Raw genomic sequence first — 23,361 nt, forward strand, 5'->3', positions numbered from 1 at the left:
AATAAAGACACCTATTTATTCAGTTCTATGAGTTTTTCCAAGAGCGATTGCCCGGCGTAGAAGTGGCGACGAATACAAGGTTCGGAGTCAGGAGATGCTGTATAGTCACCCACTAGGTACCTTTGTCCAAATCTGATCGATCCAGTGGACGGTAAGTAAGCTTCATCTGGGTCCTCTTTCAACAGGTCTACAACTGTACCACGTACCATTCCGGATGCTGAACGGACATTCCGTGCGGGGAAAGCTTCATTCATCCTCGGCTTCATCCACCCTGTCAAGGACGTAGTATCAGTCCACTTCCCCACAACTTCACTTCATCCACATCGATTGTCGAATCAAAAACCCATCATTAATGGCTCAAATGTCATGGGGGCTGGAGCAATGAACCCCCTGTCGGAGTTCATACACATGTTTGCTTACTTATTGCCGAGTCTAAACGAATCCCGGCATGGACACTTTGACTTTGGTCTAGGTTAACTTACAGCTCACCTGCAGCGTCACCTTGCATGAGGACGGTTCGTTCCGTTCGACCTCCTTTCCTCCGTGAATCTCTTCTGCTATCCATCTACTCCTCTGGTTTGGTTTAACTACGGAGTAGTGCTGCGTGCATTTATAGTGCATTTATACTTTGTGCTTTTGTCACATTGTAGCAGCCATCCCGTATCACTTTTATTCCCTTGTCTCTTCTCTGCTTCCCCTGGTCATCGAACCTTGCACAATCATTCCTGCGCATCAAAGCAGAGGAAGGGAGAATGTCTACCCAACAAACTGTCCACGCTCGGTCCCTCCACTCCCCCGAAAGCTTTTGGTCGTATCACGCGACCCAGCTGCACTGGCATAAGAAGCCCTCGCAGACGCTCGTCCGACACCCCAAAACTCTACCTAGCGGGGTCACGCACGAGCACTGGGCTTGGTTCCCTGACGGCGAGATCTCGACCACGTACAACTGTGTGGATCGGCATGTGGCGGCCGGCCGCGGGGAAAATGTGGCGATTATCTGGGACTCGCCGGTGACGGGCATCAAGGAGAAGTATACGTATAACCAATTGCTGGATGAAGTGGAGGTGCTGGCTGGGGTGTTGAGGGAGGAAGGAGTGAGGAAGGGAGATGTGGTGATCATCTACAGTATGTAATTCACCGTTGAACTGTCACGAAGGTAGAGCTGAAACCACGACAGTGCCTATGATCCCCGCGGCGCTGATTGCAGCGCTAGCCATCACCCGGCTAGGGGCCATCCATTCGGCCGTTTTCGGCGGCTTCGCGGCAAAGTCGCTTGCGCAGCGGATTGAGGCCGCGAAGCCGCGAGTAATCATGACGGCGTCGTGCGGGATTGAAGGGTCCAAGGGGCCCGTGTCGTATCGGCCGCTGGTCGAGGGGGCCATAGCGGCGAGCAGCTTCAAGCCGTCCAAGACGATTATCTGGCAGCGGGACCAGCTGCGGTGGAACAATCCGGACAAGATGGGCGGGCAGCACAACTGGCAGCGGCTGGTCAAGAGCGCTCGGATGCGCGGAGTCAAGGCGGGCCCAGTGCCGGTCAAGAGCACTGATGGGTTGTATATCATCTATACGAGTGGTATGCGTCCTGGTTTGTGGGGCAATGTAACGCTGCTGATCTGTGGTTAGGGACGACTGGATTGCCGAAAGGAGTATTCCGAGAAGCAGGGGGCCATGCAGTAGGACTCCATTTGTCTATCAAGTATCTGTTTGATATCCACGGGCCAGGGGATGTCATGTTCTGCGCCTCGGATATCGGGTGGGTGGTCGGTCACTCGTATATTCTGTATGCACCGTTGCTGGTGGGTGCCACGACGGTGCTGTTCGAAGGAAAACCCGTGGGGACACCCGACGCAGGCACCTTCTGGCGGATTGTCGAGGAGCACAAGGTCAAGGTGCTCTTTACGGCGCCCACGGCCATTCGAGCAATCCGCAAGGACGATCCGGACAACAGGTACTTCCTGCAGGTTGCACGCCGCGGGGGACTAAGGCATCTGAAGGCTCTATTTCTCGCTGGCGAGAGAAGCGAGCCGAGCATCGTCCAGGCGTATCAGGCGCTCCTGACCCAGCATGCGGCGCCGGGGGCAATGGTGATCGATAACTGGTGGTCGTCCGAATCCGGATCGCCGATTTCTGGATTAGCGCTGAACAGCGCAGCAGGCCTGGTCGACCAGCGGCAACCGAATCAGGATTCCAAACCGCTAGCCGTGCGACCTGGATCAGCCGGACTGCCTATGCCCGGGTTTGACGTTCGCGCTGTCGACGATGAAGGGCGGGAGGTGCCGCGCGGGACGATGGGGAACATAGTCATGGCGATGCCCCTGGCTCCGACGGCTTTTACTAGTTTATTCAATGACGACGAGCGGTTCTACAAAGGATACCTCAAACGGTTCAATGGCCGATGGGTCGACACCGGCGATGCAGGCATGATCGACGAGGACGGGTACATCCACATCATGTCGCGGTCCGACGACATCATCAACGTGGCCGCGCACCGGTTCAGCACGGGAGCCATCGAGCAAGCCATCCTGTCGCACCCGGATATTGGCGAAGCCAGCGTGGTAGGCATGCCGGACCCGCTCAAGGGCCATCTCCCATTTGCATTCATCCAGCTGAAGGGATCGGGATCGCTTCCCGCCCGTCCCAGCGCGGAGCTCTTTCGGGCTGTGAATCAACTGGTGCGCGAGCAAATTGGGGCCATCGCTTCGCTGGGAGGGATCATCCAGGGGCGGGGGATGATCCCGAAGACGCGCAGCGGCAAGACGCTGCGGCGGGTGCTGCGCGAGTTGGTGGAGAATGGGGTGCGGGGGGACTTTGATGCTCCTGTGAATGTGCCGCCGACGGTGGAGGACGCAGAGGTGGTGGAAGTTGCGCGGGAGAGGGTACGAGAATACTTTGCCGCAAAGGCGAAGTTATAACCACAGTCACGACTTACTCCCTGGCCATACGAGGATACGATTCACGTCAAGTCAAGTCAAACCAAAAGTAATCCATGCTTAATAAAACCAGGTATCGATCGTATAGAACAAATCAATAATCATGAAGTCAAGAGAAAAAAGAAAAGGAAAAAGGGGGTACTAGTAATAGTAAAACGCTAGTGGTATCTCGCCTTCATCGCCCGGGGCACAGACGAACGAAAGCGCAACCCTGTACTAAAGGTATGTATATTGAATCCGAATCCGATTCAATTCCATGGAAATGTAGACTCAGCTCACTCAAGCAACCAAACCAAACAATTCAATCAATTAACTCAACAACCCCCTATCCAGCTGACCTAAAGGCCCCACGCCAAGGCTCAGAGTCCACCAACAGCTACCTACAGGAGGTAAGCAGCCAGGGCAAAAACACCGGCCAGACCCGCGCCGGCACCGACGGCAGCGCGCGAGGCGGCACCGGTGGCCAGGGGAGTGACGGGGGTGGTGGGAACAGGGGTGCCGGTGGACTGGGCGCCTGCACCCGAGGGGATGACAGGACGGGAAGTCGGGACGACGACGATGGAGCTGCTGGAGGGAGTGGGGGTGTGGATGAGGGGGGTGGAGGAGGGGCTACATCCGTCAGTCAGCATCGTCTTCTTCAATTATTCATTTCTGAGAGAAAAGACATACCACTTGTTGCAGCGGGTGATGGTAGAGGTGATCAGGGGCCGAGAGATGGAGTAGGTCACGCCGTTGGAGACGGTGATGGAGGGGACCTGCACATATTAGCATCCCTCACTTTTCTTATATGACAGACAGACGTACAGCGCTGGAGGAAGCCTCGGGAACGGGGGTGGAAGCGGCCTTGGGGCAGTAAGTGGTGTACTCGGTGACCATGACGGTGCTGTATTCCTCATCCGCAACGGAGTCGGCAGCGATAGCGCCCACGGCGAGGGTAGCCAGAACAGCAGCGAAGAAACGCATTTTGATGATTTTATTGAGATTGAATTTGATGTGGTAAGGTTGATAGATAAAGAGCGACTAGGATTTAAATCCAAGTAAGTGTCTGTAAAAGAATGTACTCGGTATAACACCGGGGCAGTTGGAGAGAGCGAGTGAAGCAGTTGGCGGAGAAAAGAGAGAAAAGAAGAAAAGGAAGTCTGGAGGGAGGATGGACGGGCCCTGAAGTATTCAGCCTAGAGTTAACCTAAGAATTAGGACCAGGATCTAGTTCAGACTCAGGAGATTAAACATCTAAATTTACTCGAATAAGGAGCGCAGGAGACGAAGCCCCTCTTGCAGTCTAGTACAGACAGAGTTAATGTGGTGGACGGCCCTAATGTTAGTCTGTGAGACTAGTCTCGTGTTCAGTGCGTGGATTTATCATTTTAAGAAGAGTCTTCAGTAGAGTAGACAGGAGAAACAGTAGATACACGCACTTTGCTCTATACAATCAGATCTCCACGTTTTTTGGCCCTGAATTTCCCCTGAACTGGTCAAATGATCCCTCAGTCGAGCCGGTGTTCGCATGCCTGTTTGAGTATTAGAGAACCCATCTCTGGGGTTCAGAAGGAGTCGAGGCTCTTAGCCTAATAGTGCTGACTTTTGAGTCCTGACTGTAGAGGGGCATCTGCGATTCTTACTCTGTACTATGTATGCACTCTGTAAATAGATACCTCGTCGATCACGGTTCCTACTGACTACTGTTCCAACCTCCCGCTCCCGCCCTGAGAATCATTTCCCAGAAGAGCTGTCTCCTCCTTTCCTCGCCTGTGCTTGACGCTCTCAAGCTCGCTCGGATCTCGAGAAATCAGAGTTTTATGATTCCCAATTTCATATGCAGCTTATTGAAGTTACAGTACTGGCTCCTTGCAGAGCCACGTAGTATTCCTACAGTCAAGATACTTTCATCCTGCCTCGGATTTTCGTGGTGCATGTTGCAGAGTTTCAATAGACCGAAGTCTCACCTCGCACAAGCCTCGACTTGTTCGAGTCTTCTCCCACATTACACATACTCTGGTCGTCATACAGGACCTGCTGGAGGGGAAGACGATTGAATTCGTTCATTCTATCTCGATATGTTCGTACACGTAGGCCTCGAAAACACATCATAAATGCCCAACTCATCCAGTCATCCCAGCTTTGCACACAGATCCAATCAGACGGTTCATTGCCCCTCATGGATGGTGAATGGGCGCGGGACATATCAGCATCGCCCGGGAAAAGCCAGCCAGAAGCCGTCCCTTCCACGAGAACTGAAAAAGCCGTAAACGCCATCTCTTCATCTTGGATTTAGTTGTGTGATGAAGAGAAAAGAGGGAAAAGAAGAGGAGAAAGCTGCGAGAATGCCGGCGGAGATAAAAAAAACAATGCCGTAAGCGAGTGCTCGGAGTGGAACATCCTCTTCCGCCTTATCAGCCAATCGGGGTGCGGCATCCCAGAACGGATTAGCGGCTAACAGCTTTCCGCGGGCAACGGAGTCGCCCGTATCAAGAACACCGTTGTCCGATGGATCAAGAGATAACCATCGGCTGTGCCATTGTTATATCACCCGTTCTTCTTGCATTATTTTCTTTCGTTGACTCTTCCCTTCTCACTGTCTGCAATCCATAGCGACGTTAGGCTGAATCTCTGCCCAACAATGTCTCTGAGTCGTTGCGGACGACAGGCCTCGCGCCTCATCCCGCGATCTGGAAGCTCCCCCAGAGCTATCACTGCTATCACCACCGCCCGCCGTCCGGGCTTCCAGCTTCAGACTCCCACTGCTGCATCCAGGAATCTGCAATGGCGGAGCGTATCCTCATCCAGCCGTGATGGCCAGCAACATGTGCGCTCTATCTCATTGACTTGTTCCTAGGACAATGTGCTGATGTCATTCGTACAGTTGCTCTCCGCATCCCTAGAGGAGGAAGACCCGACTGTCTACAACATTCTGCAAAAGGTGCACTGACCTTGCCCGGGCGTCAATTGAACATATTCACTCATACTGGTGCAGGAGAAAAAACGCCAAAAGCATTTCATCAACCTCATCCCCTCCGAGAACTTTACGTCACAAGCCGTTCTCGATGCGCTGGGAAGTGTGATGCAAAGTCAGTCCGCTGCTGTCGGTTCTACAAGGGTGAAACTAACTGGCCCCAGACAAATATTCTGAAGGATACCCCGGTGCGAGATACTATGGAGGAAACGAGTTCATCGACGAGTCCGAGAGACTGTGCCAGCAGCGTGCCCTCGAGACCTTTAGACTCCACCCCGAGGAATGGGGTGTCAACGTACAGCGTAAGTTTCTAGTAAAATACTTAGATGTAACGAACTAACTCCTACAGCTCTCTCCGGATCTCCGGCTAACCTTTATGCCATCTCCGCCGTCCTCAACACGCACGACCGTCTGATGGGCCTGGATCTGCCCCATGGTGGTCACCTGTCGCACGGTTACCAAACTCCAACCAAGAAGATTTCTTTCATTTCCAAATACTTCGAGACTCTGCCTTACCGCCTGGATGAATCCACTGGCCTCATTGACTACGACGGGGCGGAGAAGCTGGCTCTGCTCTACCGACCCAAGCTCATCATCGCCGGCACTTCGGCCTACAGCCGGCTTATCGATTACCCCCGCATGCGCCAGATCGCTGACGCCGCTGGTGCATACCTCTTGAGCGATATGGCTCACATCTCGGGCTTAGTAGCCGCCGGTGTGCTGCCCTCGCCTTTCCCTCACTCCGACATTGTGACAACCACAACCCACAAGTCCCTGCGCGGTCCTCGCGGTGCCATGATCTTCTACCGCAAGGGCGTCCGCCGGACGGACAAGAAGGGCAACAAGGAGATGTACGATCTCGAGAACCTCATCAACGCGTCTGTTTTCCCTGGTCACCAGGGTGGTCCTCACAACCACACCATCACTGCTCTGTCCGTCGCCTTGAAGCAGGCTCAATCGCCTGAATTCAAGGCCTACCAGGAGACCGTTTTGGCCAATGCCAAGGCGCTGTCGGAAAGACTGGGTGGCCCAATCAACAATGGCGGTCTCGGCTACAACATCGTGTCGGGCGGCACGGACAACCACCTGGTCCTTGTCGACCTGAAGAATCGCGGAGTCGACGGTGCCCGTGTTGAGCGCGTCCTCGAGCTCTGCGGCGTGGCTAGCAACAAGAACACCGTCCCTGGCGACCAGTCCGCCCTGAAGCCCGGCGGTCTGCGGCTGGGAACTCCTGCCATGACCACTCGTGGCTTCCAGCCTGAGGACTTCCGTCGTGTCGCCGACATTGTGGACCGGGCCGTGATCATCACCCAGAAACTGGACAAGGCTGCCAAGGAGAGTGCTGCGGCCAAGGGAGTCAAGAACCCCAACACAGTCAAGGCCTTCCTCGACTACGTTGGTGAGGGCGAGGAGATCCCCGAGATCGTGCTGCTGAGAAAGGAGGTGGAAGACTGGGTGGGCACCTTCAGCCTTCCTTGGGATGAATAAAAGTATACCTTGCTGCAATTTAATGAGATGATATTTTGAGATGCTTCTTTTGGCGGGTTAGCTGTTCAACATGACCAAGATGTCTGCTTATGATGCATGCATGTATGTATATAAAATTCAACACAAACTCAATCTATGACCAGAATAGTTTTATTCCTCCTTCTCTATAATGTTGCTGTACTGGCGGTATGATTATCTATGGAGTAAGGTTGCATGTGTCGATTTGGCTGCGCCCTGTCAACAACATTCCTGTCATCCCCGCATCCGATAGGCCGGCATAACGTCTCCGCATTAAGTTGGAGAATGCGGGAGAGGCTGTTTATTTGTATCTCAACCACCAAGTCATTTCATTTCGTATATCCAGTGCAGAGTGTTTTCCAACTCTCAGAGATAGACAACGTTGGCATTGCCGATACTGACTTAACCTTGTTCAACCGAATAAAAAACTACAAGAGCAGACATGCACATCAGCCAGGTAGGCGTACTTCACCCCTTGCAAAGAAAAGCAAACTTATATCTCAAACTTAGCTCTACACATACCCCATCAAATCCCTCCGCGGTGTCCCCTTATCCGAAGCAACCCTTACCCGGACAGGATTCCAATATGACCGGCGCTTCATGCTTCTCAAGGTCATCCCCGGCCAGAATGGCGCATACACCCTCAAGAACATGCACGTCCCCCATTTCCCCGAAATGGCTCTCTTTACGACGGATATCATCTACGCAGATAAAGAGAAAGACGTACCAGGCCGGATTATCGTGACGTACCATCCACCAGCGGACAGTCATCTCAATGACAACTCCACGAAAACGCTAGAGATCCCCTTACAACCAGAAATACGAGGTCTACGACAATTAAGCATCGAGATGCACCAGAGCCCAACGACAGGGTACGACATGGGCGATCCGTACAACGAGTGGTTCAGCGAGCGGTTCGGGTACGGCGTGGTACTAGCTTACCTGGGCCCGCATTCGCGGCGGGTCCTGGGGAGTTTCGCGCCGGGGAAGAGCCCCGCTCACGCGGTTGACAAGCCGGTGGTTTCAACACGCTCGCTAGTTGGGCTGGCGGTGTTGACGCTCCTGCTGAATGGTGTGCGTGTTTCGGCTGGCGCCTCGACTTCAGGGCCGATGCAGTCGGCAACGGAGGAGATGCTGAGGCATTGGCCGGGCGTTGCTGCGACGGTTGTCGCGGGGTTGCTGTCCTGGGTATTAATGCGGTGTTTATCGACAGCCAAAGAGGACGAGTCGATTACGTTCGCGGATACGGCGCCGTACCTGCTTACGTCTGAGACGTCGCTGGATGAGCTGTCTGCGCGCTTCGCGGGAGACGAGTGCATGGACATGACCAAGTTTCGGCCGAATATTGTTGTTTCGGGGGCGGCGACGGCCTTTGAGGAGGACTTTTGGGCTGAGTTGAGGGTTGGACGGGGGGCCAGTGCGGCGAGATTGCTGCTTACGGCGAATTGTGTGCGGTGTCAGAGCATTAATGTTGACTATGCGACTGGGAAGATGGGGACAGGTGAGACGGGGAGTGCTCTGAAGAAGTTGATGAAGGATCGTAGGGTGGACAAGGGGGCTAAGTATAGTCCTGTCTTTGGGCGATATGTCTTCCTGGATCCTCAGGCGGATAAGGTGATGATTCGAGTGGGAGATGAGGTGGACGTCCTGAGGACGATGAAAGAGAGGACTATTTACGGTCAGTCACCTACTCCTTGATCCACGTTTAGAGCTGACAGGTTTTCCTCTAGATTGGCCGGGTTTGTCCAATTGAACAAAGCGTCGGAAGAGTTTGGTCCAACTGTCTGTGTCATGGTCGCTTGATATTTTCATAAGAATCTACGTCCTTCAATTACCTTGACTCATGAACATAAAGGCCCCACCCCTGAAAATAGTTCCTCGCACAGGATGGTCTTAGACTAGGTTTGCAGGACGAGTTCAATAGGCCAGTGCTGCGCAAGGTGATACTGACAGGTATGGTTGCTATCTTCGACCGGTGAGTTTCTTTGCAAACACGCCTTTCTTGTCCGTCGGCTGCCACCAGTCTTCGATATCACTCATACAGATCAGGAGCAGCTGGGCCTGATCGATAAATCTCTGACATGACTGGATGTTATGCATCTGGCCACAGAGCTTGTCCAATCCGTCATACAGCGCCTCGAATCTTCTGCGCAAGTGCTCCAATCGATTCAGATCCCCACCCAGCCCGGTACATCCACTGCCAGTGCTGCTCTCCCCGTCCTCCTGCGACGGCCAGCGCGCATAGTAAACTTGCCAGAGATCATGCTTCACCCGCCTGGCATAATCCCGATATCCAACACGCACTGCACGGTCCAGCCGTGTGTGCGAGGCGTTCTTCTGGTTTGAGACTTGCGCTTGCTCCTTACCCTTACGCTTCTTCTTCCGCCAGCCGGAGATGTACTTCTGAGGAAGCGCCCATCTCGACCTCTCCTGCTTCAGAGCAGGGATGACGTCGATTTCCTCCGACGCATTGAGCTTGCATTTCCAGAGCTCGTTTAGCACAGCTGGCGAGACATACGACCGGATGGCCGTAGTTTCTTCTCCGAAGGTGCTGAGGATCTTTGCGAAGAAGTTCGCCGCTTCGTACAGTGTATCGACTAACCGGCTGGAGGCGGGCCGGAAGGGGATGCAAGATTCCACTGGGGCTACAACAGGCGTGGGAGACCTGTAAACGAGATGGAATCCACTTGCTTGGAGTTCCGGGTCTGGTTCTCGATGGGAGCACAGCGACTCATGGCTTTGGGTGTGCGGGTTGTTGGGCATGAGACAGCGCGGGTGCGATTGCATGTTGGCGGTTATGCAGATTCTAGAGATATAGATAGAATGATACAAATACAGCTTACTATCGCTTTGTCATGCATTATATATGTACAGCGAGTTGATGCCATCCAATGACGCCAAGACCAATGCACCTCGTCGTCATCAGTCATCAGCCTCATCATGCGAGACCTTCTGTAGAACAATCAATCATCAACAAAGCCCGCGTCTTTCACCTCGTCTCGCCTACAATCGCATTCTCTTTCAGCAAAATGACACACGAATTCCCCCCTGCCTCCCTGCGCCCTCTGATCAAAGAGGTGGCCGATCTCCTCAAATCCCGGGGGGAAACCATCTCCGTGGCCGAAACAGTATGCAGCCCTCCTCTTTCACCTTGTCTCAAGTACGAGACAATACATCTGATACATCTCATATCTGATACTGATACTGATACTGATACAGGCAGCCGGAGGCATCATCTCCGCATGTTTGCTTTCCCGCCCGGGAGCATCCTCAGTCTACAAGGGTGGAGTAACGGTACAAGCGCCCTCTCTTCTCTACCACCAGCAGCTAACAACCTAGCTCTACACCCTGGAATCCCGCATCGCCTTCGCAGGCTGGACTCAGTCGCATATCGACAGCTACGAAGGTCCCACGCCTGATATCGTCGCAGGACTCGCGCAGCACGTCCGCAACACCCTGCAGTCGACGTATACCGTTGCCGAGAGCGGGACGGCGGGGCCTACGGGTGGCGCGACGCGGAATCGGACTCCGTGAGTCTTCTTCCTTCTCTTCGTCTTTGCAATATCCCTTGAGATGGAGTGCACATGCTAATGTGTACGGATACTGGGTAGAGGGTACGTCGCGTTAGCGGTGTCCGCGCCTCAGGGGACGTTTACTCGCGAGGTGGAAACGCGGTGCGGGACTGATCGGGAGCGGAACATGGTTGCGTTTGCGGAGGAGGCGTTGAAGTTGGTGAGGGATGTGGTATTGGGGAAGGCGAGTCTGTAATTTGCCATCCAAACTTTGGAGCTGAGGTTGTGTCCGTTCTCTATCTAGATTGTTTACGGGCATACTCCTGCGGGGTACCTCTCTACTTCCAATGCGATTGTTGCAAGTGGCTGTTGTTGAGATGTACAGCTGTTCAATATTCGACTTACATGAATTATTTCATATTCTGTATGTTAGAGCTACAGCTACCTCTCTAGATGAAATTGATTTACCTTTGCTGTGGATGCAAAGCTATGACATCCTATTACGTATCGACACAGCCTCAATGACGCAGTGCACAGCCACACCAGATCAGATTATGTGATTTCCATTCGCGCACAAATGTGAATAATAATACATGGCACACTAGAGAGATATGGATAAATCAATTAGAAGATAGAATAAGACAAATTAAGAGATTTTCTGACAAGAAACTCTCTGACTGGCTGGGACTCAGTCAGCTGGCTCTGTTGGGCTTCTCCATGATTCTTCAGCGGCCGAGATTGGGAATCATCATTACGCGGTATATTTCTTCTCTTCATCCATTTCACTTACAGGTTATGAGTTTCATCTTTTTGATGAGATAAACTGGGAATATTAGGAATATTGCTGCATTCTAACTACATCTGCATCGAATCTTCCATCCGCTGATTCTCAGGCACCTTGCCGTTCCGATCAGGCGCCCGCCATATCCCACCTGCGCCTGTCATCCCCACCCTTCAAGTTCTATTTTTACTTTTATTCTTGCGCCGATAACCATCCAAGGATCACAAATTCGACATTGGTGTAATTGTCTCTCAGGAGATACGACATTGCGTCGGCGTCAAACGGCGCCATGGAGACTACGACGTTACGTCGCAAAGACACGACCAAGGGCCCTCCGTTGAGGGTTCTGTCGTTAGGTATGGAGCACACCATCCAAAAGATGTGGTTCAAAACTAACCGGAGCAGACGGAGGAGGCGTTCGAGGATACTCGATGCTCATAATTCTCCAGGAACTCATGTACCGCATCTACGTCGAGTGTGAAGGCAAACCCCCGCGCCGAGACCAGATCCCCAAACCCTGCGACCACTTCGACCTCATCGCTGGCACCGGCACGGGCGGCCTCATCGCCCTCATGCTGGGTCGGCTACGTCTCGACCTGGAAACCTGCAAAGAAGTCTACGTGCGCATGACGCGTCGCGTCTTCGAGACCGACAAGACCATCGCCGGCATCCCCTACCGCTCGACCTTGTTCAAGGCGTCCAAATTGGAGGAGGCGATCCGGGAATGTGTGCGGGAACATACGGTATTCGAGGCCGAGGGGAATGATCTGCCCAATGCCAGCTCGCGCAGCTCCGTCGCCAGCGCGCCCTATAGTCCCGCGGCGATCCCGCAGCGCTCCGTAAGTAGAGGCAGTTTCAGCACGTCTGGCGCTTCGCATCCCTCGACGCCGATCAGTCAGCGGCATTCCGCCATCATCAACGGGCTACGGTGGGGGAACCCAGATGCTCTGCTCTACGATAACAGGGAAAATCGGACAAAGACGTAAGTTGGAATCTATCTAAAAAAAACTACTGGAATTCGTACTGACCGGTCAGTGCCGTCACGGCGTTATACAAAGGCACTCCCCGAAACGGATCCGCAGTGTTGCTGCGATCGTACGACTCGCGCAAAGAGCCTCCTCCCGAATTCGACTGCACTATCTGGCAAGCCGGCCGCGCCACCTCGGCGACTGGTCTAGCGTTTAAGCCAATTCAAATCGGGCAACACCTCTTTATCGATGAGGGTGCAGGTACATATAATCCGGCGCCGCAGATATTGGATGAAGCGGCTGTCAACGAGTGGCCCGGGCGAGACGTCGGGGTGTTTATCAGCATAGGCACCGGCAAGCGTCCGCCGGGCACGAACAACCGGCAGCATGAGTGGTGGGAAGATTTCTTTGGGGATGCTCTCGGCACGTTTGCTGAGGCGCGACGACGACTGATCGCCAAGATCGAGGGTTGCGAGGAGATCCATCAGGAGATGCTTCGCACCCACCTAGCCAAGCGGGGAGTGAACAAGGACAACTACTACCGACTGAATGTCGAGGTTGGCGTGGGTGAGTTTGGCATGAACGAGTGGAACCGACTGGCCGACATCAGCACCAATACCCGACGCTACCTGTCCAAGCCAGAGGTAAAGAAAAGCATCATGGATGCCGGGGTCAAGTTCGCAAAGATCGAGCGCATGCACCGGCGCCTGGCTGCGCATGCGGCCGCTGGATATGATCCGTCCACAGAGCCAACCGAAGATATGGCATTCTCGCCTCAGAGCTACACTTCGCAAGGGCCAGTATTTTCCGTTCCGCCGCCCTCCAACCCCATGGCAGTGGAATTGCCCGCTGAGCTACCTGGCGACTTTGCACCGATTATGACACACCAGCCTCCATCGAGCGGCTTGCGGGTTACGTCCCCTCCACCCGAGGACTCGCTGCCATCACATCCGACCCCGCAGGATGGCGTCTATCCTTCGTCAGGACGGGTGTCCAGCGGTAGCTTCAGCTATACCCACAGTGACTCGAGCCGGCCCGGCTCGCAGCAACAAATGGCGTCGCCTCGGCGGAGCATGGACCAGGCGCAGGAGAGTAGCATGCCACCTCCAATACCGCCAAAGACGCCGATTCCTTATCCTGATAATGCGAACGAGACGCTGATGCCGATGCCCTTGGTGGTGCATCATGGTCGGAATGGGTCTACTGGGAAGGTCCGACCGCCTTATCCCGTTGACGAGCCTCCTCCAGCGGTCAACAAGCAACGGAAACCCAGTTATCATGTGCGATAGTTGATTACTTCATGTATAGGATGGCTTTGGCTTAAGGCGTTACACCGTTCTTTGTTTATTTTTGGGGATCGTTGCATTGGCCCATGGTTTATGATGTATTTACTAATGGTGGATACCCCAAGAGAAGACAACTAGTTAATGGATTGAATCTTATTGCATCTTCGTCATTTGTAATGATGGCTAAGGTAACTGAAGCGGATGGTGGATGTATAGTCCGTACCGTAGTTTATGCATTTCCAGTAACTATTTTTATCACACTAGATCCATGGTCCATAAATATCAGAGACAACCATGGATCATATCTAACCCTTTGATTAGGAACTGGACGATTCCCATCAGCTGTACCAAATTTTCCGAGACAGTGGGAGAGCGCCGTTGGTCGAGATGTACGTACTGGCCCAGCCACTTTTCTTTCGTTCGAGTCTCGCCCACTCATCACCCCCATTTCCATCAAGACTGTGCGAATTGGAACCTTTTTTCATCATGTTTCATTATTATCTGTCCTTTCTTGTGTCTTGAACTCTTTTTCTTTGATATTGTCATTCTTCTCCCTTGCATCTCTTCCTCGTGGCCTTACCTTAATCCTTATCGGCCCTCCCGACATTCCTGAAACCACGCGGCCCTCAGCCACCACCCAATCCTCCACTTTTGCTAGTCTGATTTTAATTAATTTGCCGCCAGGGCCTGTTCATGACCCTTGAGGCGCCTGATAACTGCCAGATTTCGCTGGTCTCGTGCTGAGATCAATCTCCAGTGGTTGAGGTTCAAGCATATTGCATTGATTCATGGCCTAACGTCAGACTCGTACGACTACGACTACGACGGCCTTCTTGTTCGACATATAGATATACACTCTACCGTTTTCTCTTGGATCGATAAGAACACTGCTGGCAGTGCTATGCCCTGAACGATTCCATGGAATTTTCCCACTCTCTCGTGGCCCATGCCACGACTCTCGCCGTCCGGTCCGGCAGTTCGAGTTCCACCAGCGACCGTCCTCCCGTATACAAAGCCGTGGGCATTGCGCTGGCCGTCACCTCGGGTGTCTTCATCGGGACCTCATTCGTGCTGAAGAAGACGGGTCTCCTCAAAGCGAACGTCAAGTACAATGAAGAAGCGGGCGAGGGGTACGGATACCTCAAGAACTTCTGGTGGTGGTCGGGGATGACCCTTATGATTCTCGGGGAGATATGCAATTTCGTTGCGTATGCGTTTGTCGATGCGATCCTGGTCACGCCGCTGGGGGCGCTCTCGGTCGTGATCACCACCATCCTCTCGGCGATTTTCTTGAAAGAGCGGCTCAGTTTCGTCGGTAAGGTCGGCTGTTTCTCCTGTATTATCGGATCGGTTGTGATTGCTCTCAACGCCCCCGAACAGTCGTCCGTCAGCGATATCCAGGATATGAAACATTATGTCATTGCGCCGGGGTTCCTGTCGTATTCGGGTGTCATCATCGTGGGCTGTGTTATCGTCGCGCTCTGGTTGGGGCCGCGGTACGGCAAGAAGTCCATGTTCGTCTACATTAGTATCTGCAGTTTGATCGGTGGGTTGAGCGTGGTGGCCACCCAGGGTCTTGGGGCGGCCATTCTGGCTCAGATCAATGGGAAATCACAGTTCAAGGAGTGGTTTCTCTACGTATTGCTTGTTTTTGTCGTTGGCACCTTATTGACGGAGATTATCTATCTCAATGTATGTTCTTCTGTCTGGTATTCAAGAAACTGTGCTAACCGCTGACCACCGCAGAAAGCGTTGAATCTCTTCAATGCCGCCCTAGTCACCCCAACCTACTACGTCTTCTTTACGAGTTCGACCATCGTCTCCTCCGCTATTTTGTTCCAAGGCTTCAAAGGCACCGGCATGCAGATCGCGACCGTCATCCTTGGATTCTTGCAAATCTGCGCGGGTGTCGTTCTGTTGCAGCTATCCAAGTCGGCCAAAGATGTGCCCGACGCGGCGGTCTTCAAAGGTGATTTGGATCAGATTCGAGAGGTGGCCGCGCAGGAAGAACCCGAGACCGAACCCAAGGCGGACTCGATCCGTGGTGCTGCGGCGATCATCCGGCGCATATCCACCGCACGCCGTCGCATGGAGGAGGAGGAAGCGCGGCGGTATCTCCGAGACAGGCAGGAAGATTACCTAAAGCCCCCGGCGGAGAACGAGATCATCGAATGGGACGGTCTGCGGCGTCGCAAGACCGTTCTGGGCGAGGGTCCGACCATGGCGCGGCCTCGCACGCCGGGCACTCATCCTCCTCATTCTCCATTGGCTATGTCAGAATCTCCAGACGACAACGATCCCGACCGCAGACCGAGTACCCGCCACAGCGACCGTTCTTTTCTGGATGATCTGCGATCGCGAGCCTCAAATATCATACACCCCGGGCAATGGCACCAAGTCTATAATCCACAGGACGGTCACGCGGATCCGGTCCATCTGACTGTTTCTCCCGTTCATGGGATCAAGAACTCGGACACGAGCTATCACGGAGCGGGAATGCGCGAAGTCTCCGGACAGACTGACACGTCGCGGTCTATTGCGTGGGCGGACGAGACACCGGACCGTGAAGCCTCGCCGCATTCGGCCAAACGGCAGTTTTCTTTCAACACAGTCTTCAACCGAATCAAGCCGAAGAGTGAGAATGAGCCGCCCAAGCCGCCACCTCATTCTCCTCGCAGCATTCTGCGGCGCAGCCACCTGGTTCCCGGTGCCGAGAGGCAAGCCATGAAAGGAGCCACCGAGGAGGAACGGCTGGGTCTGGTGACGGGGGATTCGCGAGTTCCTGGAGGGGAGGACTGGGATGCGCACGAGAAGCTGGAACGGGTCGACTCGTCGTCGAGCGAGTCGATCTCGGATGCCCCTGAGCCGTATGGCTCGTCGATGGTCTATGGCCACGGCACTTATGACTATGGCTACGCTGCTCAGACCTCACCGACCGAGATGCAAAGCGAATGGCAATTACCGTCCACCCGGTCTGTGACCGCAGATCCCGGCGACATGCAATCCTCGTCTCGAACCCGAGCGAATCCGCTGCCACCGTTGCCAGACGAGGCGCCCTTCATCGCCGGTGAGGACTCGCATACGCGAGTTGAGCTCCGGTCGCCCACAAGTCCCGGCGGGACGGACGGCCGAGGTTGGCGACGTCCTGTATCGGGGCACGGCGACAGCTCTTCCTCGACGAACCGGGGCGCATTTATCTAGTGACGTTTTGTATATTGGATGATATGTATGATATGATAATGACCATGACTAACGAATAGACATGACACTGCCTCGTCCGTTTCCACTGCCTTGTTTCTTTCACGGAGCCTTTTTCATAGAGGAACAAGATACATAGAAATGTCGTCCACGTTCTGTACTTCCAAATCAAGAACTTACCACCGAACAAAGGGAAGATAGCATTCCCGATAGACCTAATTGCACCACAGCCGAATAACCACTAAGGTTGATGCTATTGTATTACCCATTGGAAATAAACGTAGACTCGTATCGTCGTCATCGTTGCAATCAAAGCAGAACGCCGGGGTATAATGCAGCAAACCACCGCCACCCATCCCATCACGAAGCATACCAAACAATGCATAACGAAAATCACACCCGTTGAAACATCCCGAGAACACTCCTCTGCCCAGCAGGCGCCAAACTCATCGCAAACCGCCCCTCCGAAAGCCTCTTCCCCGCCTTGATACTCTCCAACGCCCTACACATCACTCATTAGCACCTGCACCTAACCTGTATACAAAGGAAGGGGAAGGGAAAATACCACTCAACCCCAACAACCTTGACACCCCTCCACCCGCCCCTGGCAATCTCCTTCTGCAGCTTCCCCGCCGCAAGCCCTCCCCCCGCACCAGCCCGCCCACCAGGCCCCGCATTCGGCTTCCCAATGATAACATGCGTGACGCTCCTCCTCGCCAGGGAGATGGCGACCTGCGCACCGTGCGAGACAAGAAGCGACTTGAGTCTATGGTCTGAGATATGAGGCATTGTCGAGCCGTTGATGTAGATGGTTGTTCCGGTGAGGATCTTCCTCTTCTCCCCACTTTCGTCTTCATCCTGTGGTTTGGATTCGGGTTTGGTTGCGGGTTCGGGCGGTATCTGACAGAGTATCTCGCTCTCCCTCTCCGTCTTCGCCTTTTTGCATTTACCTCCGTTCTGACCTTCATCGATAGTCGAAGCAGAAGCAGAAGCACGCTTCTTAGTCGTCCCCATCATCGTCCGGATATCCCTGCTTCCGAGCTGGTTGCGGTGCGCCTCCGCGGCGGAGAGCCATCTCCACTCCCCTCTCCCTTCACCTCCATTTCGGCTTCCGCTGTCGGTCTTGGTAGGGTTGTCTGCGAACTGGATGGCAAGCTTTGCGCGCCGAGTCTCGCGCCAGCTGGTGGTGTTGGAGTAGGGGTTCTCGGCACGCTGGTGGCCTGTTGCGGAGGAGTTCCACGGGTCGAGGAAATCGTGGTTTGTTGGGGTCGGGGGAGGCATTTTCCCTTAGCTTATACGTAGGTAGGTGTAAATGCTGTAGGAATACGGAGGTGCAGGTAAGAAAAGTCAGAGGAGCAGTGAACCTTGGTTCAGATGTTGATGTTTTCCTGCATTGGGTTAGCGTCTATGCCTACAACAAGGGATGGCAATAGCAGAAGGTATGGTCTATCTGCTGCACCACTGCTGCTACTGATGCTACTGATAAGGTATGGTCTACATGAACTGCTGTATCATAACCCAATCAATTTTGTCCATATCCCTACATGCGATGAATGGAGAGTGGACCATATAAGAGAAAAGAAGACTCGTCCAAGGAAATTCGTGTCATCATGGTCGTCAATACGCAGTATATCCTTTCAGAAAACAACCGCACATTCCACAATATGACCCAAAGGCACCATAACGCTGATCATCCGGAGTATGAAATCAATGCAGAGGCCGTCGGTGGCCGACGCTGCAACCATTAATGACCCAAACAAAGGAATCCTAACAAGGACCCCAGTAAAACTCGCAGAGAGGAAAAAAAGAAAAGAAACAAACGCAAGGTCTACTGAAGACCGCACAGGCTGTCATCCCACGCGCCGATGGGATGAGGGACCCGTCCCCTTTCTAACCTTCTTTACCCTGAACAACCAGATAAACGAATGCAAAGTCGGAAACCAAACTACAAGTTCGGCTGTCTATGGCATATCATCGACGGCGAGGTATGGCTCCTCCGGCTTTCATCGGCTGTAGTCCCATCAGAACTCCGCCAACCGGTCCGCCAACTGTCGTTTCATTGGTCCGTCGGCGCTTGCTTTCGTACTCTCCCTGGCTATCCGGCCGGCCCATGCGATCCAGGTCGTCGTCTTCCCGTCCCCGCTTGCCAGATCCCATCGATCCACTCATGGAGTATGTCGGCGCGGAGTTGGAGGCCACAGTGTAGTTGTCTGAGCCAGCTCCGTTCGATGACCCGCGGGTGTCGCTGACAATATTATACAAACTACTGGCAGCGGTCGGTCGAGGAGACGCGTAGCCGGACGCCCACTGTGGAGGAGGTCCACCACTTGTCCGCGGAGTCATACGTCCAGACCCGTTCTGCTGCGGAGAGCCGGTGATGTCGGTTGTCAGCTGCGAGTGCTCGCCCGCGAGACTACCAACAGATGTGTTGGTGGTATAGGTGTAGGAACTCCGAGGGGCGCCGTAGCCCGTATTGTCATGCTGCACATAGTCCGACTCGTGCTCAGGGCCAGACTCACCCGCCCCAGGAGCAACGTGTCCATTGCTCTGTGAGTACCGGTCCGCGGGCTTAACATCAGAAGTTTCAGTCTCCGACTGTCCTCCCGGGGCCCGTCCCGCAGGTGGTGCCATTTCATTCTTGATGTAAGAATGAGGCGGCATCGTCTGGCCATACTGTGACAGGGAATGCTGTGGAGCGTAGTGCGGGTGTGAAGAAGGAGCAGTCGAGTAGTACGGTTTCGAAGTGTCATACCCAGATTGACTCTGGTACGATTGCATGCCTTGCAGACTGTTGCCGGGAGGCGTCGTCGCTGGGGTCGTGGGCATCGACCGTGTATTGCTCAAAGTGGTATCGATTGACAGTGGCTGAGTATTTGGTACGCCAGAGTTCATGCCTTGGTTATTCCAGTCATACGAGCTACTCTGGTTTGAAAGGCCCATGAGACTCGAGGCGCTGGCGGGTGGAGTGGGAAACGTATGTGCTCGGTCGAGCGGAGGACGAGCACCAGGCTGCGAGGACATCGTAGGTGGCTGAGGCATTTGGGAAGGAATGGAGGTCTGCATGGAGTGATGGTGGTGCAGAGCTGGCGGCTGAGGGGCTTGGGGGGTTCGCCCGGATGGTGGGCCCTCCAGTCGCCGTTGTTGTGATTCCTGTACGACCATATTCGTCCGAGTCTGGTTTGTCGGATGGTACAGCAATCCACCGATATTGTGCACGAACAGGGGGTAGAGTAAATCAGTGATCTTTTCCTTGTTGGCAAACTCCAGAGCGCGTTCGAACGGGATCCTGCATTCAATTAGCATTTCCCTTGACCAATGTTTCATAAATAAGACATACCACACTCCCTTCAGGTGCATAGGGCCAATCTTCACAACATGGCGGACCTTCTCGCTCTTGAGGATGCCGTCCCGACGACCTCTAGTCATGCCAGCCACGTTGAGCAGCTTCGTACCGTTGATCATGTGGTTGTCTATTTATTGTTAATAAGATTATCCGTCCGTCCGTGTCGATTCAGAGATGCTTACCTTCTCTGCGCGCAACACAGACTCCCTTAGCTTCTACCTGATAACAGAGGCTCCCTTCGTCTTCCCACAAGGTGGCAGTGACTCGCGGCTTGGCACCTGGGGGCGCCAACTGTCCAGTGGTATCATAAACGAACCCTTGCATCGGTGTTCCAGTGGTGTTGCCATAACCAGGAGCTGTTACTGTGTGGCTGTTGACTGCTAGAGGAATTTAGTACACCAAAGCATAGAGACAAAAATGCCCAGAAAGCTTACCAGGCAAAGGCAGCAACTGAGCAGGGACCTGGCTGCTCATCGATGTTGATGGCGGGGGTGGCGCGGGCTGGGTCGAGGCAACACCGCTAGGATAGGCATATTGCGAGTAAGAGCTGGCAGGACCGTAGGTCGAGGCTGGCTGCAGGACAGGCGGTTGCTGGTGATATTGCGGATAGTGGGCCATTGCTCCTGCCGTCGGCGCTTGAGAAGCGTACGGCTGTGCGGATGAAAGATGCGACGAATGCACGTCCATGTAGGATTGCGTTTGGTTCATGCTGCCCAGAGGGGTCGGATTCGGGTAATAGCTGTCGCTCACCGGATTCTGCGCAACGGTGTAATCCTGCGAGGCGGAAGATTCCAGGGAGAGACGGCCGTGTCCACCAGCCACAAGGTCAACAGACGGCGGAGTTCTGGCCTCGCTGATGGTCGGTGCGGTCCCGGACGATAGGCTTGTCCGAGCGCTTGAGCTGGTCGAACCCGGAGCCGACTCTTCGTAGCTAGCCCTGTAGGACTGGCCCGAGACGATCGGCTGCGAGGCCGTGGGAAGGCTGAGTGCCGGAAGTTTGTCACCAGACAACAGTGGTCGTTCCGCGGCGTGGTGGTTGTACCAAGGGATATCAACAGGACCTCTTGTGTGGACCTGGGAGATCGACGGTAGCTCCAGCTTTTCGGTTTGACGGGTAACGGTTTGAAAGTGTAGTGGCAAAGGAGCACTGGGAACGTCGAACTATAAGCGTCCGGCGTACCGTATATGAATTTTTCTTCCTGCGTGTATATTTCTGTTGTTTTGTTTTGTTGTAGAGGTCACGGATATCAGATTCGATCTCCGCGTTGAGAAGTCCGTCGTTTTCGTAAGAAACAAATGAAAAAGCCGATTCTCACGACAAGGTCTCGTGAGATTCAAAACGCGTGCTCAGGAAGCGGTGCAGGCAATGCAATGATCAATCGTGGAAGGTCGTCGAACGTCGTAAGCGTGAAATGTTTCAAGACCGTCGCTGGACAGAGAGAATCGCTATGCAGTGTGTACTGACAGAAATCTACATCCACAAACTTTTCTTCGACAAAAGGTGAATAGGGTTTTTTGGGATCGACACGAACAAGACAGCACGGGGAAGCGAGACGTAAAACGGATCGCAGATTGGTCCACAAAACTCGCTCAACCAGATCAGAAGCAGGCAATCATGGGTCTCATTCAAATCGTAAAGAATATAGGGATGTGTGAGGCGCGACGCGAAGTTCCAGCATCGAACGTCGAAACAGTGCTTCTCATAAACCCACAATGTTGTGTGCCGACTCGGGTATACGGTGTCTATCAGGTGGAAAGTTCGTGATAGCTCGTTGCAGGTCAGATACCGCTTGACGGATCGACAGTGGAGTCAGAGCAGTCTAAGGGTAATCGCAGAAGTAGAGTAAGCAAAGCATTCAGGTCATTAACTTGGTCATGCAGGAAGAGAAAATATAAAGCATGGAAGCAGAGTGGTTGAGTTGAGAAGATCAAGGCGGGATCCTGTAGGTATGTATAAGAGCCATCAAACGGAAGGGATGACACGGTGACGACGCGGCAAAGGGAGACTGGTGCAGGATAAAATCAAAATAAGAAAAAGGGAAAAAGCAAAAAGTAAAAAAGAGGAAAAAACACTATATTTCCGGCGGCAAATATAAGAGGAAAAGAGAGAAATCGAAGATCAAACTCTCAGAGGGAGGGCCCAGATCGGGAAGATCAAACCAGAATGGAAGTGGAAGACGAGGCTCGAAGGCGGTGGGAGGCAAAGAATGATTGATTGCATTTGCATAGGACATAGGATATAGGACCCATAGAAAAGAGAGGTCAGGCAGACGGGGAGATCATGTACGGAAAAGTGGAGGCTGGGGGAGTGATAGTCCCAGTTTGGTACGTAGAATAATAGGTAATAATAATGGAGATGGTGTAGACTGGGACTGGTACTGGTAGTACAGCAAACGCAGGACAAGACTGGACTGGACCTCTTGAGGCTAAGCCTAATAGGTCGCAGCAGCTGTGAGACAGGTCGGCTGGAGTGCGGAAAAAAGTGGAAGAGAAGGGTTGGTTAGGAAAGGAAAAGGAAGGGGAAAAATAAAAATAAAATGGGAAAAAGAAAAAAAAATAAAAAAGAAAGGAAGAATAAAAGTGACTGTAGGGCTATGCGTACCAACTTTTCGCTCTCACTCTCTCTTTTTTTTGGGCTTCCCTTCTGATTTAGGTTATTCTCTTGTCTTGCCTTGGAGGTTCAGTGTCCTAAGGTAATATTGTATGCATGCGCAGGTGGTGTATGGAATGTATGCATGCATGTACGGTACAGAGCTGGGCAGGGAACCTTAGATCAAAGGTAAGCTCTCACCCATGGAAAGAGAATCATCAATCATGAATCAGTGGATGGGCCGAGCGGAGGGGAAGGTTGGTAGCGAGGATTGTGTAAACTTGGGTTGGGGAG

General features: G+C 53.4%; 10 protein-coding genes across 10 annotated transcripts; 6 read left to right on the forward strand and 4 right to left on the reverse strand.

Annotated features, from left to right (window-relative positions):
* Window positions 1-752: 752 nt before the first annotated feature.
* On the forward strand, window positions 753-2,912 carry Asppvi_007383 (putative acyl-CoA synthetase; the record flags this gene model as incomplete). Its single annotated transcript, XM_043303270.1, has 3 exons — window positions 753-1,125; window positions 1,178-1,573; window positions 1,624-2,912. 3 exons carry the CDS (start codon window positions 753-755, stop codon window positions 2,910-2,912), a joined length of 2,058 nt encoding a protein of 685 aa, XP_043159205.1.
* A 398-nt stretch (window positions 2,913-3,310) lies between these two features.
* Window positions 3,311-3,893, reverse strand: Asppvi_007384 (putative GPI anchored protein; the record flags this gene model as incomplete). Its single annotated transcript, XM_043303271.1, has 3 exons — window positions 3,311-3,539; window positions 3,600-3,685; window positions 3,735-3,893. The coding sequence occupies 3 exons, from the start codon at window positions 3,891-3,893 to the stop codon at window positions 3,311-3,313; spliced, it is 474 nt and encodes a 157-aa protein (XP_043159206.1).
* A 1,657-nt stretch (window positions 3,894-5,550) lies between these two features.
* On the forward strand, window positions 5,551-7,371 carry Asppvi_007385 (serine hydroxymethyltransferase; the record flags this gene model as incomplete). Its single annotated transcript, XM_043303272.1, has 5 exons — window positions 5,551-5,736; window positions 5,794-5,850; window positions 5,905-5,998; window positions 6,048-6,185; window positions 6,233-7,371. 5 exons carry the CDS (start codon window positions 5,551-5,553, stop codon window positions 7,369-7,371), a joined length of 1,614 nt encoding a protein of 537 aa, XP_043159207.1.
* Window positions 7,372-7,831: 460 nt separating this feature from the next.
* Window positions 7,832-9,087, forward strand: Asppvi_007386 (MOSC domain protein; the record flags this gene model as incomplete). Its single annotated transcript, XM_043303273.1, has 2 exons — window positions 7,832-7,846; window positions 7,900-9,087. The coding sequence occupies 2 exons, from the start codon at window positions 7,832-7,834 to the stop codon at window positions 9,085-9,087; spliced, it is 1,203 nt and encodes a 400-aa protein (XP_043159208.1).
* Window positions 9,088-9,351: 264 nt separating this feature from the next.
* On the reverse strand, window positions 9,352-10,176 carry Asppvi_007387 (uncharacterized protein; the record flags this gene model as incomplete). Its single annotated transcript, XM_043303274.1, has 1 exon — window positions 9,352-10,176. The coding sequence occupies one exon, from the start codon at window positions 10,174-10,176 to the stop codon at window positions 9,352-9,354; it is 825 nt and encodes a 274-aa protein (XP_043159209.1).
* Window positions 10,177-10,418: 242 nt separating this feature from the next.
* Asppvi_007388 (CinA family protein) lies at window positions 10,419-11,157 on the forward strand (the record flags this gene model as incomplete). The annotated part of the gene is made up of 4 exons (XM_043303275.1): window positions 10,419-10,517; window positions 10,609-10,683; window positions 10,729-10,919; window positions 11,001-11,157. The coding sequence occupies 4 exons, from the start codon at window positions 10,419-10,421 to the stop codon at window positions 11,155-11,157; spliced, it is 522 nt and encodes a 173-aa protein (XP_043159210.1).
* Window positions 11,158-11,971: 814 nt separating this feature from the next.
* On the forward strand, window positions 11,972-13,939 carry Asppvi_007389 (putative Patatin-like serine hydrolase; the record flags this gene model as incomplete). The annotated part of the gene is made up of 3 exons (XM_043303276.1): window positions 11,972-12,038; window positions 12,088-12,664; window positions 12,718-13,939. The coding sequence occupies 3 exons, from the start codon at window positions 11,972-11,974 to the stop codon at window positions 13,937-13,939; spliced, it is 1,866 nt and encodes a 621-aa protein (XP_043159211.1).
* Window positions 13,940-14,854: 915 nt separating this feature from the next.
* Window positions 14,855-17,137, forward strand: Asppvi_007390 (DUF803 domain membrane protein; the record flags this gene model as incomplete). The annotated part of the gene is made up of 2 exons (XM_043303277.1): window positions 14,855-15,628; window positions 15,683-17,137. 2 exons carry the CDS (start codon window positions 14,855-14,857, stop codon window positions 17,135-17,137), a joined length of 2,229 nt encoding a protein of 742 aa, XP_043159212.1.
* A 390-nt stretch (window positions 17,138-17,527) lies between these two features.
* On the reverse strand, window positions 17,528-18,415 carry Asppvi_007391 (uncharacterized protein; the record flags this gene model as incomplete). The annotated part of the gene is made up of 2 exons (XM_043303278.1): window positions 17,528-17,636; window positions 17,700-18,415. The coding sequence occupies 2 exons, from the start codon at window positions 18,413-18,415 to the stop codon at window positions 17,528-17,530; spliced, it is 825 nt and encodes a 274-aa protein (XP_043159213.1).
* A 690-nt stretch (window positions 18,416-19,105) lies between these two features.
* Window positions 19,106-22,711, reverse strand: Asppvi_007392 (KilA-N domain-containing protein; the record flags this gene model as incomplete). Its single annotated transcript, XM_043303279.1, has 5 exons — window positions 19,106-20,420; window positions 20,472-20,604; window positions 20,660-20,857; window positions 20,912-21,624; window positions 22,551-22,711. 5 exons carry the CDS (start codon window positions 22,709-22,711, stop codon window positions 19,106-19,108), a joined length of 2,520 nt encoding a protein of 839 aa, XP_043159214.1.
* Between the last annotated feature and the right edge of the window lie 650 nt (window positions 22,712-23,361).

Source organism: Aspergillus pseudoviridinutans (assembly GCF_018340605.1).
Source record: "Aspergillus pseudoviridinutans IFM 55266 DNA, scaffold_5, whole genome shotgun sequence".
NCBI classification, from domain to species: domain Eukaryota; kingdom Fungi; phylum Ascomycota; class Eurotiomycetes; order Eurotiales; family Aspergillaceae; genus Aspergillus; species Aspergillus pseudoviridinutans.